A 16,925-nucleotide genomic window follows, 5' to 3' on the forward strand; every position below is an offset into this window, starting at 1 on the left:
GTTTACTTTCTGGACAGGGTCCCTTCATCAAAGTTGTGCCATTATGTGTCTAATTTCATGTTCAATTGGCCTTGCACCAATTGAACCTACACAACCCAAGTTATAGCCACCCAAACATGCTAGACTCACATCCAGACCTGCAGGGCACTCAAGGCAGCATATCCAACCTCAAATCCAAAGCTACAATTAACTTCAATTCCTCATTATACTCAGCCAAATGGTCACTAATTGACCATTAAAACTCCACTTAACATTAAAATACAATCACCCTCAATTCATTACAAACCCTAATTAATCAAAGTCTCAATCTCATGCAACTCCTAAAATCCCCAACTCCAATCCATATATACACATCAAATGACAACAATACCCAAGTTTAATTGTATGTAAATCATCAAAATCCTCACCCACTCTTGGCTGCCGAAATTTGAAGTGGACCTATCATGCATATTTTTCTTCCAATATTACATTTTCTAACTTAAATTGATGTTGTAACAAGGAATATAAGAGAGAAATAAACAAAAGTGGCACTAACCCTTTGAGTGCAGAATTTTTCTAAGCTCTAACTTCACTTTTTCCTCTTCAAGTTGCTGCCTCAAGCTAGTTCTAGTTGCAAGGATCAAGTTTAATGAAGGTAAGAAGGAGTTTTATGGTGGAAATCAAGTGAAAGATAAAACTTGTTTAAAGATCAATGGAGGGAAGTGAGAAAGAGGGTTCAGCTGGTATGGCTAAGGAAGAAGAAAGCATATTTTCTTTTCAATTTTTTCTCCCATTTTATCTCTTTTTATTTGTTTTAAGTGGGCTTGGTTAAATGTGATTGGTGGAAATGGTTTTAATGACATCATGTGATGTCAAAATTCAAATTTTCATCCATTTTCTTTTCTTTTCTTTTCTACTCTTTTTCAATTCAATTTTTAGTAATATTTATTCATATTTTATGTCATATAAATTATTTATTTAACTGGACAAGTTGGCCAAAACTCATCTTTGAAGACGAAATGACCAAAATGCCCTCCGTTTGGCTTATCGAGCCAAAATCATCTGTACCGATCTCAAAAATTTTCTAAGTATTTTCTTGGCATTCTAATGCCATTGAAACCTCAATGACTCTTCTCTCGAGTCTCAAAAATTATTTCATGAATTTTCTCCCAAGTTTAGGACTCTTAGCTGCGAGGACCGCAATTCCCACTGGGTTACCCATCGCTAGGGCACCGACTCATTTAACTTGGTTGTATTTTATTTCTAAAATTTTTCCTAAATTTTTCTTATTATTATTTAAGTTAATTATGACTCCTCACTTTAGTATAAATATTTTTCCAGACGTTATAGCTGTCCAAATCGACACCGGTCACCTGAACAATAGAATGTACGGAATTGCTACAGTGAGGGTGTTACAGACTTACTAAAAAATATTTGTCTTCCAATGTTGTGGGTTATTTAGGACCACAGTTCTAAACTACCTACGTATCCCCTTCGCTATCCTGAGGAAGAATCAGACCCACTCATAGTTTGACACTTGAAACTGTGGTGATGCTTGTTCTTCTATGCCTTACACACCTACAGATGACATGTTGATGCATGTTTTTCTATGCCTTACATAACTTTTTCGTGCGCCCTAAACAACGTCTAAGGACTTACCAAAAAACATCTGTCTTAAAATGTTATGGGTTTGTATTTAGGATCATCGTCCTAAACTGCCTACGTATCCCTCTTGTAATCTAGAGGGAGAATCAGACCCCCTTGTAGTTTGACACTTAAAACTGTGATAATGCATATTCTTCTACGCCTTACACACTTATAGGTGACATGTTGATATATGTTCTTCTATGCCTTACGCAACTATATCGCACGCACTAAACAACGTCTAAGGACTTATCAAAAAACATCTGTCTTAAAATGTTTTGGGTTTATATTTAAGACCATAGTCCTAAACTGCCTACGTATCCCCCTCGTTATTCTGAAGAAGAATCAGACTCACTTGTAGTTCGACATTTGAAACTGTGGTGATGCATGTTCTTTTATGCCTTGCACACCTACAGGTGACATGTTGATGCGTGTTCTTCTATGCCTTACACAATTATGCCATGTGCCCTAAACAACATCTAAGGACTTACAAAAAAATATCTATCTTCCAATGTTATGGGTTTATATTTAGCACTATAGTCCAAAACTGCCTACGTATCCCCCTCACTATCCTATGGAAGAATCAAATCCACTCGTAGTTCGACACCTAAAACTATGGTGATGCATGTTCTTCTACGCCTTATACACCTACAGGTGACATCTTGATGCTTATTCTTCTATGCCTTACACAACTATGTCGTGCGCCCTAAACAACGTCTAAGAACTTACCACAAAATATCTAATTCATGATTTGAAAAAATCAAGATGACTGGGTCTCAAAATTCTCTTTGTGATTTTTGTGCTTCTTGTGTGCTACTTCCTATCGTAGGCATGCTAATTTTACTAAAGATTCTAAAAAAAAACTTAGCCTTTTTGATCTTTTAATAGTGTTTTGCTACATTAACAGAGATTGGAATAGTTAATTTGCCTATGGGATTAGCACATTATTCATCCATATAACTATTTCCATCATCATTTGAGGCACCTTAGTTTATAGATTATTTTAGAGTCTATTTGAGAATGATTTCTCTTTGTAATTGATTGATTTGGGTTTGATAAAATAAATAATTGACTTAAGGCTAAGCAGTGATAACTTTAGTAAGAATTGAATTCCTTATACCTTGAAGGTGGGTATATAGTTTGTTGGTGACTAAAGATAAGTTTGAGAGTAAGTGATTTTCATAAATCTAAGGAAAGGTAACCCAATTGCACTTAATTATTTTTAATTTGCTTAAGGACAAGCAAATGTTTGAGTTTTGGAGAATTTGATAAACTCATTTTATATTGATATTTAAAGGTAGTTCTACATCCATTTTGTACTTTTTAGTTTAGTATTTTTATGATTTTTATCTTATTTTAGTTAATTTGTTAATTTTAGTTTCATTATATTTGATTTATGGTTTTTTTTTTTTTTTATGTTTTTATAGGCTTTAATATGATTTAAAGGCAAAAATGAAAGAAGTTCAAAGTGATTTTGAAGCTTAAAGTGGTGAGAAAAATGAAGAAAATTTACCTAAGGAAGAAGACCAACTGAGAATTTCAAGGGTCTCAACATGCCCCGTGTTGAAGGGCATGTGAAGATAAGATTCAATGAGTAGAAGTTAACATGAGGCATGTTAAATTCAACACTGAGTCATGTAGATAGAAATTTTGGAACTAAACTCGCCGAAAGTTTTAGGGCATTAACATGCTTCATGTGGCTAGTTGTGCAGAACCTAAAAGCTCTTTTTCTGAACCAACATGAGGCATGTTGAAAATCACTAAATTCAACATAAGACATGTTGGATGACGCTAGCAGATTTGCTGACATAGAAAATTTTTTTCATTTCAGACCTTTTATACCTTTTGTCTTTATCCTTTTAGAGACCACTTTTAGGGCAAAACTTTAGGGGATATATAAGCATCATATTCTCATTTTTACCATAAGGAGGAAGAGAGAGAAAATCTTCTTTGAGGGAAACTAGTGCAAGATGACATTTTTAGAGGAAAGCCATTTGCAAGTGACATCTCTAGCTGCTGTTCTTCAAAGATTTGATTCTTCTTCTTCTGGGTTCTTTTATTTTTTTAGTCTTATTTTCATGTTTTCTTGCTTTATTTCATATTTTCTACTTGTAAATACAAATATGAGTAAGTATATACTTAAGATTTCAAAGTTAGGTGCGATGATTTAAGTTTTATTTATGGATTTGAAATGGTTTTAACCAGATTTTAATATATATAAGTTTTGATTCTTATCTTGTGTGCTTATTTACATCCCCATTGTTGGTGCCCTTTGGGTTTTGCTCTTAATCTTAGATTGAAAAGCTGATAGATGAAAATCTATGATAGATAATTAAGATAATGAACTTAATCACCTAGTGTTAGAAATAAACTAATGGGTTAAGAGGAATTTTAAATTGATTAAAGTGCTTGAATGGTTTTGAATAATTAAACATCGCATAAGAATAAGGTTTAATTTCCTTTGAAACACTTTTTAGTTTGCTTGAAAGAGAAATTAAAGGAAATAAGAATCAACTTCCTTCAAACTTGTATTTCCCTTAATCTTGGTTTTGCCTATACAAATCCTAATGAGATTTGCCTATACAAATTCAAATGAAATTTACTTCATGAACCTCAACTTTAGAATCAACTTTGCTGTTAATTAATTCAATCTTTATCTACTTGCTGGAAATTTAGTAAATTAGTATAGTGTGTAGAAATTTAATTGCTTACCTTATTGTAATTTCCTTATTTTTCTAATTTAAATTGCTGAATCTTTTACTTTACTTTTTGACACACCTTATTAATAGCCCAAATAATCATAACTTTTATAATTTAGTACTCAAATAATAAATTCCTATGGGAAGATATCTTTTCTTTACTACTTGAACGATCCGTATACTTGCGGAGTACAAACCAATTAATAGGAAAGAATATTATTTATAAAATCATAAAATAAAATGATTTTTAAAATATATTTTGTAGTTTAGTGTATTATTATTATTATAAAATTTTCATTTCAATTAAATTGATATCTTAAAATTATCTCCTGTTGTTTTCATTATTTTAAAAATCAAAGACATATATAACAACCTAAAATTAATATTAAGAGGAATATAACTTCTTACATAAATATATGCAAAAATATAATTAGTATTATAACATATTAGACTTTCACAACATGATTTATATGCTGTTAAAAATTTAAATCATACATTCACATGTAAAATGCACTTTGATGTAAAAATGATATTGACGAACCCAAATACTATTGGATGCATTAATATTAATAGAAAAAAAAAAGGAAAATAATCTATTTTAGCTTATATAAATATCATTGAATTTGTAAGGATATTGGTTTTATTTGATATTGACAATAATAATAAAATTTTGGTGATCATATTTATATGTGTAGCTGTACTCATAAGAATAATATTTGTGATATATAAAAACCAAAAAAATTTAAAGACTTATAAATAGATTTTGCCTAATGGAGAAAAAATTAAAAGCCATGCAAATATATAGTTGTAACAAATAAAATAGTTTTCAATGAATATGATTAGAATTTCATATCTATTGAAATAAAAACAAAATTTTTATTTAATTAAATAGTTAAATTTAATAATAATTTTATAGTTATGTTAATTAAATAGTTAATTTAATAATACAAATTTTATAATTTAATTTTATAGGTTAGTAAATATTTAAAATAATTAAAAAAATAAATTATTAAATGTGAGATTTAGTATTTAAAGTTACTTATTAATTTTATTATAATAAACTAAATAATTTTTAATGAATTAATAATACTTATAAAACTAAGAATATAGAATATAATAGGCTTTTGGTATATGTAGAACTACTATTAAAATAATATAAAATTTTAATTTATATTAATTATAGTAATATTAAAAACTAATTTTTTTTTATAGATTTAGTGATAGATAAATTGTCGCTATATATTATTAATGACAAAATTGTGTAAATTAATTTCCATTGGTGAAAGTATTAGCTATGAATACATCGGTGCTAAAGGTAATTAGTGACGGATTCTCCGTTGCTAATTTTTATTATTAGTGACAAATACATGAATATATTACAGTAGATATATTTTTATTGATATTTTTATAAATAATATAAAATTATGAAAGGAATTTTTGGTAATGTCCATATTCCAACCCTCCTTCTGGCTTTTATTTATATTATAGATAAAATTTTCATAAAAATATGAAAAAAATGTGAGAAAAGAAACATATACATATAGAGTTAGGTATACATATGATTCTTCAAGCTCCCAAATTAAAAAAAAAAAATTGATAATGAAATGATTCCTCTGTTTGGAATCTAAACTTTTATAAAAATTTAATTTAATTGATTTTTTTACTTAATTCTAATGTTAATTTGAAATAAAAAAATTCAATTTTTTTAACTTAGAAAAAATTTTCATTTTCATGAAAGAAATGGAAATAAGTATGATTGTGTGAGAATTCATTAAATTCTTTTATAGCAAATAATTTATTTCAAATAAAGCTGTCAGAATCGTATTAAATTAAATTTATACTATATATTAACATTCAACTTTAAAGCATGAATGGCAATTAAGTATGATTTTTTACTAAATCAAAATTATATTGAATCAAACTAAAACTAAAATATGTTGAAAATTCAAATTAAAACATTGAATAACCAAACGAAAACCATAAAAAAATTTAACCCAAATTGAAACCACGCACTCCACTTACAGTATTGAAAAATCTCTCCCAACTAAAAATTATTAATTAAACGATCAATTATAACTTCGATTTGATGGTTACATGAGAGTTTATACTGTGACAACTCTATTCCTTTTAAAAATTTTTCAAATTACTGAAAAAAATTTTCGACCACTAATTTAAGCCCAATTAATAAAATAACTATCACGTAGTTTTAAAAAAAATTATGCAACCCATTAACAAAATAATTATTTTATTACTGATAAAAAAATTATTGACATGATAAATAAATAATGGTGAATTGTCCCTCTCAATACCCAACACGTTGAAATGTGAAAATCATGTGTCATTGAATTCTACCCCTCGGCAAACAGAAACTGTATGCCTAATTACTATATAAAGACAATATTTTAGCCTACCAAATCTGTGCCATGCATATACATTCTTAATTTTATTGTGATATAGAAAAACATAACTCTCAAGGGGAAGTTGGGGACTGTCCTAGAACTCAAGTCTAGTCCTGAAGAATTCTTGAATCTCTGGAAGGATCAAGCCCACCAGGTTGCTAACCATTCTCCTACCAATATTCAAGGAGTTCACGTCCATGAAGGTGATTGGGTCACTCCTGGCTCCATCAAGGTCTGGAACTACACAGTAGGTACAGCAACAACAATAAATCTTGATTTTTTTTTTTTATCAGTTGAGTTTCAGTTAGGACTTAAAATTTTGCAATTTTAAATATAATTATTCTCATATTTGTTAGAAAAGCTCATAAATTTTGATTTTAATCACTTAAAATGCATATTTTGGATAACTTTATGTAAATATCTTGCGTTTTTAAGCTCTTTATACTATAATAAAACCATTAAACGGATGGAAAAGTTGAGGACTTTAAGGAGAAGATTGTATTGGATGAGGAGAAGAAGATGGTAACTATTATTGGTCTGGAAGGTGATGTTTTCAAGATTTGCAAGGTCTATACTGCCATATGGGAACTTATAACCAAGGGCCAAGGAAGCTTGGCAAAATTGACTCTCGAATATGAGAAACTGAATGAGAATGTTCCTGTTCCTCATAATTACACGGATCTGGTGATTAGCATGACTAAGGATATTGATGAAGGAATCTCCATGGCATAAATGAAAGGATATATGCAGGGACAGTTTAATCCTTTCAAATTAAATAATTTTGGCTCTTCATGTATTGTAAATATGTGTATGATGTATCTATGAGCTACCTAAGGTTAGATTGTGTGAGAGTTGTAAGTGTTTGAAATATTGTTTTATAATTGTGTGGTGTTTTATATCATAAGTATTGAATAAAGGGTGAAGGTCTGCAGCTTGCTGCTTGGGTTTTCTTTAATATTTTTTTTATTCATGGAAATGTTCTCAGACTTTGAAAAGAGTATACTTGCACTAAAACTTTTAAAATATCAAATAATAAGACCTACATTAATTTACGAATTTTGTTAAAAAAATTATTAATATATAAATATCTATAGGGCAGAAACGAGCCAAAAAATTAAGTTAGCGGGTAAAATTTTTTATTTAATTCAAGAAAAAAAATGTTTATTAATGAAAAAATATAAAAATAATAATATAAATTTTTATTACATAACAATAATTAAATAAAAAAATAATTTCATAAAATAATAAATTATCTTTATAATACTAAATTTATAATTTTTCTGGACGAGTTTTCATTTTTTTAAAATTATTATATGATTGTTTCATTATGAATTCTATTAAAGGTAATTTTTCTCAATCTACATAATCAAAGAATCACATCTCCCATTCAAATTTACAATTGAGTTGTTAAAATATTCATGGCTAAAAATGAAATTTTAACACTTACAATTGCAATAAATAGATGTTCCCTTCCCTATTCACCCAGCTGTGGTGAATCATTTAGTTTTTCATGAAAAATTACAAATATGTGAATAATTTAATTTTGTAATAGTGGAAAGGGAAAAAAAATTATAAGCAATAAGAAAACAATGCAACACTTAAATTTGGGGTGAGTAGAATTAGATTAAAAAAAAATCAAATAGATTTAATTAAAAAAATTCTGTCAATCTATTTCATTTTTCTTAGAAAAAAAAAAGATACAAATCAAATAGTTTGTTTTTCAATTAATTGTTTTTAGGTTTAAAATTATAATTAAAAATAAATGAATTAATTAAATTTGAAATGAGTCTTTCAAATCAATAACTCAAATTAAATCAAATTGAAGTAAACCAGTTTAATTTGATTTGAACTAGTTCAATTCAATTTGACTTTCTCCCTAATTCCATTTGATTGATTTAATTTGTTATAAATATCAATTTTTTAATTTTTCACACTAAATCAAACTAAATCGAGTAATACTCACCCTAACTTAAATTAATGTCTAATTTCTAAGGATTCCACTTAGGATAGGAAATGAAACCTTTTATATATATATATATATATATATATATATATATATATATATATATATATATATATATATTTGTATTCAAGTAAAATCATCCCAACAATAACGATCATAAAATTTGAAAATTTTAAATTATTTTTAAGGTATATTTATTTTTAGGATTAATTGTAAAAAAAAAAGTACTTAAATTTTGGCTGTCTGCAATTTTATAATTAGAAATTCTTAATTTTAACAATTCAGTGTTTACGTAAATGTTTTACACATTTATCATGTAGTAATATTCTAGTCAAATATTCAGCAATAATAGCAATTCCATACATGGAATTATTATTTCCCTTTGAGAGTTATACTCTATTATTGACTCTTTTAAAAATGCACAAGACAAGCCTTCATCACACAACAAGCCTCCAAGGTGCTTGCTACCCCTTAAAAGTGTGTCTCTCACACGTGTGCTCACTTCAAAATACAACAATGCTTGAAAGCCTTAAATAGGTTTTGGTAGGATGAAGAACTTAACTCTTATAATCAATTGCAAGATCAAATGAGCTATTAAGAAGAGTGAGAGTAGATTTGCCAATTAAGAGAACAATTAATGGCTTTGAATGCTCAAGAATCAAAACACTTGAAGGACTTAAGGATTCTCAAGAAAATAATAGGTGTTATCAAGTGAAAAATGATAGTAGTCAGGGCTTTTATAGCCTTGGTTGAAAAAGAAGTATTTGTGCAGTGGTAAAGTTTGTTGCAATCACGAACTCCAAAGATATATTGTTAAGAGGGTCAATCACGAACGCCAAAGATAATATTTTACATGGACCACAAAATGAACATAAAAATACCTTAATTTAAAAACAAAAACAATAGCCTAGGAATTTGGGACACTTTTGGGTATAATTGTTTGAATTTGAACAAAAAAGATCCGTTAAAACTTTGAAATCTATAAACTTTTGAACTTTAGTGGTCCTTGTAAATTTAACTAGCTACTTTTGATGATACGTACCTAATTTTGTCTCTATGTTCATTACTTATTAATTGAGTTGACCAGGAAAGGCGAATGAGTAGATCCCGGAAAGAGTCTATAACGAGTAAAATCAACTTACTTGGGTTAGGGTCAATCATAGTTAAAAGGTTAGAATTAATCAATTAATTAATTAAATGTTCACACTTATAAGCCATTTGAAATAGTAATATTTCGATATGACTCTTAATAGCTAAATTGAAAATAGTTAATTAGTTTTGAAAGCATGTAATTATTTTTGCTTCTGTGTAAACCCAAACTAGCTATCATGACTTTCAAAACTAATTAGAAAATTTTGAACCATTTTTGCTTCTCCACCAAACGCTTGATTTTTGAAAAACAATTTGGCAAATTGTTTTGAGCCCTCAAAGGCTTCAAAAAGGTTTCATAAAACTTTCGTTAAACTTTTAGCATTGAGAAAGTGTGTGTAGAAAAATTAAAAAAAGGCAAATCTCATTCTCTTTCTATTTTACAAGTATGCCTATCACGAAGCACACCTTAGCTATTTGTCTTGGACTTTTGCAGCGTTTAAATAGATTGACTTTAAATCCCTTTTTACTTAGATTCCTCCTGAATTATTCTTGAAATCTTCTTAATAGCACTTCAATTTTTTATCCCTTCAACTAAATTCTTTCATATCGACTAATTTTTATTCGACTTTCCTCAACTTTAGAGTTAGTTATACTTCCATCCCTCAACTTTATTCTGTTATCATAAAGTCTTTCAACTTAAAAAACTCCAAAATTGAGGGACAATTAAAAAAAATTAACTACTTAACGCCTACAAAATGCTTAAGTATACTTAAAGATTTAAATTATTAGTTAAATTTTCTTAATATTTTTTAAATAATTTTTTTTAAAAGTTTATGAGACTAACAACAATAAATTTCACATGCAACTTAGAGTTAAATTATGCAAGAAAGAAATGAAGTTGTGTTTGGAAAGGGGGAAAGTATAAGAAAATTAGTTTTAAAGATAGGGATTTTGTTTTCCTTTTCCTCTTTGCATGAAACGGTTGCTTTGACCTAGCTATTTTTTTTTTCATAATTTGATTATAATTACTTGCTGATATTGTATTGTTATTATTTATTCAATATTTATATCCAATAGTTTTTCTAGATATTTGACTAGAATAATTCCACATGATAGAATTGCAAAAAAATTTTGACGTTAAACGCGCAATTGTTAAAATTAAAAATTTCTAATAAAATCATAAAAATTACCAAAGTTTAATTTTTTTTTTTACAATTAAGCCTAAAAGTAAATATATAATTAAAAAAAAATTAAATAACTGCGACATAAAACAAGGGAGTAAATTTTTTATTTACATATTAAAAATATTTTATAAGAATTTTCTTTAACTTTCAATCCTAATTGGAATTCTTATGATTTAAAGAAATTAGACATTAATTTAACTGATTCCTTTTTTCTTGTTTATGAAAATAAATTGATTTACATATTTGCTAATTAATATACTTATTTTTATATTAATTTTTATATTTTTTTTCTTTTACAAATGGCTCCAACTCAAACTCAAATTCGATACTTCACAATTCTAGAAATGATTCTAATAATACTACACTAAAGTTCATTGGTTAATTTATTTATCTATCTATCTATTTATATAAAGTAGGCAGAGTTTTCTTTGTGTTGCCATATATACAAATTTTCTTTTAGTATTTCTATGTGATACTTACCACATAAAAATTATTATGATTTATAATTATAATAATTATTTTCTTTTATACTAAGTATTTAATTTAATTTTTTAATTTAATTTAATTTTTTTTAAGTATCTTTACTCAATTTTCATGACTAAATGATTGATTTTTTTTTATTTTGTATCTCTTAATATTTTAATATTTCATTCAATAATAAAAATTTAAGAATGATATATCTTAAAATTAACAAAATAATTTAAAATTATATTATAAAAAGTAGTCATGCGAGTACTTAAAAGTTTTTCCTCTCTCCTTTTTATATATTTAATAAATTTTAATTTACTTTAACTTTTTTTTATTTCTTTTATTTAAATGTCCATTTAATAGAGATATATTTTTAATTTTATATATATATATATATATATATATATATATATTTATTTATTTATTTATTTATATAATGTTATATATATAATGAATGTGACGCCCCTCACCCGTCTACAGTGTAGCCGAGCGAGGAGTGCCACATTCGGTGTCGGAGCACCCTATTTTGTCTTATCATATTCATTGTAAATTTTTAATATCTTTTAAGAACAGGTGTTCCATATGTGAAAAATTTTTCTTTTTTATAACAATTTATTTTTGTGGATACCCAGGTAGAGCCTCCTCTATTTAATTGGCATCTGGCGGGTTCCACTAGTTACCTGTTAACAACAATTTCATATCTCTACATGTCATATCATGCCATTTTTGCTCATACAATTTCAAGTTCATTTATTCATCTAGAAATTCATAACTTTATTTACAATCCAAAATATGCAATTACAATTTTTATTTACATCACAAACTAGTAATTACATTATGATTATACACAATGAACTAAAATACTAGTCTATACATGGGCCATACCAAAATACAAAAGATTGGTGAGATGACTCTAGAATGTATGCAGATCTAGTCAACTGAGGTCAGAACACTACTGTGGCAGCTGCTGATCTCCAGTACCTACGCGATGAAAAATCCAACGCGCTAAGCAATTTGCTTTGTGGTGCATAATCTTAAAGCAGAATAATTAAATAATTTAAAATGACGATAATATGTGTAATTTCATAATTCTAGGTCAATGGCATATTTCATAACACTTTGGAATCAATATATTTATCAGGATCTTATCTATGCATATATTTCATTTTCAGTCTCCTTAAACTCATATCAGTGAATTTGTCATCAATTCTAAGACATTTATAAATTTCCTACACTTTGGGAACAGTTAAATTTAACGGTATATTTTCTGTTCATTTCTTATACAGTCTAAGTCATTTATAACTTTTCTATGCTTTGAAAATAAATTAATTATCAGTATCTTTTCTGGGTATTAATTTCATTCTCTAGCTTTTTAAACTCATATTAGAGTCTTTGGAATCGTATCAGTGTATTTTATGTCATATCGGTGTATTTCATGTCATATATGTATATTTGTGCCCAAGTAACCTATAACAAACTATAATGCTAGATACACGGGAGTATACAGGTTAGACAGCCATATGTCTACCCTGTAAACATCTGTCAGGCACGAGGCCACCGTCCGTGCACGAGGCCACCGCCGACACGAGGCTGTTGTCGTGCACGAGGCTCTTGCCGAGCACGAGGCTCACCGTCGCCGCTTGTAAAGCCAGAAATAAGGTTAGGCACAATGGCTAATGGGTAGGCATATAGCCTGTAGAACAATCATATCAGACATATATTGTCAGTTCATGATTTGCTCTGTAAACAGTACTGCTATCTGTGGTTCCTAATTGGTATACCAATCGATCCAACTATATACATATAAGCCTAGGCATACTTTGGGCAAATTAGTACTATTAAGCACTTATAGTTTTATTATTTCATGCTATGTACTATTAAGGGTTCATAACATATTTTTATTTCACTTCATGTACTGCCTATGCTTTAGACCATTTCCATGTTATTGTAATGGGAACATAAGTCCCAAGCACTTATTCATATAACTTATGTATTTATCACTCTTATTATTTTATGTCATGTACTATATATATTTATAGTATTGTTATTTCATATATGATGGAAACATAGTTTCCAAGTGTATTTTCCTGTGACTTATGTGTTTAGCAAACCATTTAGGTAAATTTATATTTTATGTATCAACTAATTTTATGTCACCTTGTAGTGGGAAAGTAGGTCCCACATACCTATTTCATTTAATTTAGCATGTAGAGACTTATTAGGGATAAGTTCTTACTAAAAACAATTTAATTCAAGAACCTTTCTTTAGGTTCAGTTTCACTGTTTTGACTTTATATATCACGTTGAGCAATTACACATTATTACTTATTTTTTTGAAATGTACATATCACTTTATCTTGGGAAAATAGGTTCCACATACCCTTTCATGTGGTTTAGTGTTTAATGGCTTGTTAGGGTTAAATTCCTACCATAAGAAAATTTATCTCATAGACCTTTCTTTGGTTTCAGTTTTTGTGTCTTACTTTTACCTATCTATATGATCAGTTTGTAGCTACTGTTTGGCCACACTTCCTTCATGGAAGTTGTTCCTCTATGTCTTATCTTTATTTTCCCTTTCGAATCATATCAATTTGATTTTTAGAACTCAAGTTATGGTCAGATAACCATAACTGACTCATTCCCAGATTCTAGTTCCTTAACTAGGCAGCTTTTGGACTTAAATTTTACCTAATTAATGGAATAGGTTGCAGTCACTTTTAGGCATGGTGATTTTCATAAAAATTGTTGCCCTATTTCTTATGATCATTGAGAAATTTGTATCACAATTTTTCAAGTTTTGTGAAATTATTTATGGCCAATTAACTTACCTGGGTTCATGTACCCTGTGCCAATAGGGGCTCAATTCAGGACAGTGATTGAAGGTCAATTTTTGAGATTCTTAAATTCATAATTTGAGGATGGTTCCTAGAACAAAGTTGTAGCCCTGTTTCTTAGGTTTCTGGAAAGGTATGGCTCATCTCAATTGGATTTTTCTAGTGGGAGTTATAACTAAAAGACTGTTCTGGGGTTAAGTGAAGTTTGGTCAGATTGCAAGTTTTGATGCAGTGACTTATTCTAACTGTTTAACCTAGTTCTCTTATTTTTTGGGTTTTGGTCAAAACACCAATTTTGTAGGTCTGTGTCTTATGGACATTTTGCCACTAGTTTTATTACATTTGAGTTCTTGTAGACCAAGTTATGGTCATTTTACCAAAACTGGATGACCATAACTTGGTCGGGTGAGATTAGGTCCAGCAGTTTCTGGGTAACATAATTCTGTGCAGTTTTGTAACCCAATTTGGGCCAACATTTTGGTTTGGTTTTTGGCTTTTCTGGGTTCAGTGGTCTCCATGAAAATTGTAGCCCTATATCTAAGCATTCCAATGGTATCAAATTCAGGTCATTTGGACTAGTGTAGAGGGAGTTATGACTAAATGAACATGTACTATTCATTTGGCTATTTTCTGGGTTTGGTGCAGGGTAATCCGGATTTGGGCAGTATTTAGGTCATGTTTTGGACAGAATTTGGGCATAGTTTTTTCATGGAAAATGGGCTATTTTGGGTCTAATTTTACCTCCAATTGGCCTCATACAAATTAGAGTCACATATTTTCAGTTATGGTTCAAAACTCGTGCTTGACTCTTTAAGTCCCAAAACCTGCAGAAAACAAGCACTCCCAATTTCAATTTCCTCCATCTTCATTACTTCAATTGGCATGCATAACATTTCTATAAGCAACAATCTCAACTCAACCAAGTCAATTTCAAGCATTTACATAAAGTCCCCACATCATATACATAAACCTTAATTCCAATCACCCAATTTACATTAACTCAACTCTTTTACACTTCTTAACATATCAACTATTCAAACATCCTTATGGAATGATTTTTCATCATTTAAAAACATCAAACCTCACAAGATTCATGGCTACCAAAGGGTTCTTCAATTCCTTTTTATTTATTTTCATTTTCATGGAATACTCACTAATCTCATCATTCTTACAAGATTTAAAGAAGAGAGGGAGTAGTATTTTTGCACTTACCTTGTGACCCAACTTGCAAACTTCAATTTCTCTTCTTCAAATAGGTATCTAAAGCTTCCTTATAGAGTGGAGATGATTTTTAATGAAGAGAGCTATGGGTTTTGATGGGTAAATGAAGAGAAAATCAAGCTTTAAGCTTGATAACAATGGTGGGGAGGGAGAGACCAAGGGAGACGGTAAGGAGAGAGAGAGAAGTGGAAGAAGAAGATGGTTGGTGGGGTTTTGTCTCTTGTGGGTGTATATATATATATATTTTATTTTTTTTTGTGTACTTAATTTTTTTTTAATTTCCTAAGCCTTTTTTTTTTCTTTTCTTTTCTCATTTTCCAATTCATTTCATAAATTTTTAATTTATGTTAATTATTTTATTCTCTCAATTTTTAATTTGACATTTAGGTCAAAATTCACCTCTGATGGGTGAAATGACCAAAATGCCCTTGGGGGTGCATATCGGGTTATTTTTATTATTTTTGTATCAATTAATAAATTCTCTAAATTTTATTTTATTTTCTCTAACTTTTCTTTAACATCTTTAATGTCATTTTTACCTAAATAAACCTTGAAATTGGGTTCCAAAATTATTTCCTATACTTATTAAATTTTTCTTTATATTTATTTCATTAATTTAGGTCTCTTCACTATAGTTTAAGTGTAGTTTTAGATATTCTGACTGTCCGAACAGATATTAGTCGCTGGAACAATAGAATGTACGAATTACCTACGGTGAGGGCGTTACAATTCTTCCCCTCTAAATAGAAATTTCGTCCTCGAAATTTACTTGATGTGAAGAGTTGAGTGAACTGTTACCTCATCGTCTCCTCGCTCTCCCATGTAGCTTCTTCCTTGTTGTGGTGTCTCCACAAGACTTTCACTAATGTGATCCTCTTGTTTCTGTGTGATACCCCTTACCCGTCTGCAGCATATCCGAGTAAGATATGTCACACAGTGTACCTGAACACTCTATTTTATCTCAATCATTTTTATTCTTCCTTAATTTCTTTTTATCATAGTTTTGAATATAATTTGTGAAATATAATTCATTTAAGTCATTTATTGAAATTATAATTTATTTGAGGTTTCGAAAATTTTATAAAAAATCCGGCAGAGTACTGGCTAAAAATGGAGAAAATAGTTCTTCGGAACCTGTGAAAAACACTTCTAATAATCATTTCCAATCATTCTCAAACTCCAATAATCATCAAAATCTCAATATTTTTCAACAACATTTCCATTTCTCAATCATTCATTTCTCATGGTATTCATATATAAGCAATAAATAAATACTCAATTTTCTATTCATAAACACAATTTTCACTGTTTACATTAACATCAAAATACATTACATAAGTCTCAAATACACAAGAGAAAATAAAAGTTAGTTACAAAATACCAAAATGAAACCTAGTGTCCTACCAATGCACTGAAGATGGTGAGGTGACACGGACACTATG

The 16,925-nt window shown here is 28.9% G+C and overlaps 1 protein-coding gene across 1 annotated transcript; it reads left to right on the forward strand.

Moving 5' to 3' along the window:
* The first annotated feature begins 5,616 nt into the window (after positions 1-5,616).
* Positions 5,617-7,453, forward strand: LOC110657661 (MLP-like protein 328). The gene is made up of 3 exons (XM_058130589.1): positions 5,617-5,637; positions 6,780-6,970; positions 7,186-7,453. The coding sequence occupies exons 1-3, from the start codon at positions 5,617-5,619 to the stop codon at positions 7,451-7,453; spliced, it is 480 nt and encodes a 159-aa protein (XP_057986572.1).
* The last annotated feature ends 9,472 nt before the right edge of the window (positions 7,454-16,925 follow it).

This window comes from Hevea brasiliensis, chromosome 12 (assembly GCF_030052815.1).
Source record: "Hevea brasiliensis isolate MT/VB/25A 57/8 chromosome 12, ASM3005281v1, whole genome shotgun sequence".
Lineage (NCBI taxonomy): Eukaryota > Viridiplantae > Streptophyta > Magnoliopsida > Malpighiales > Euphorbiaceae > Hevea > Hevea brasiliensis.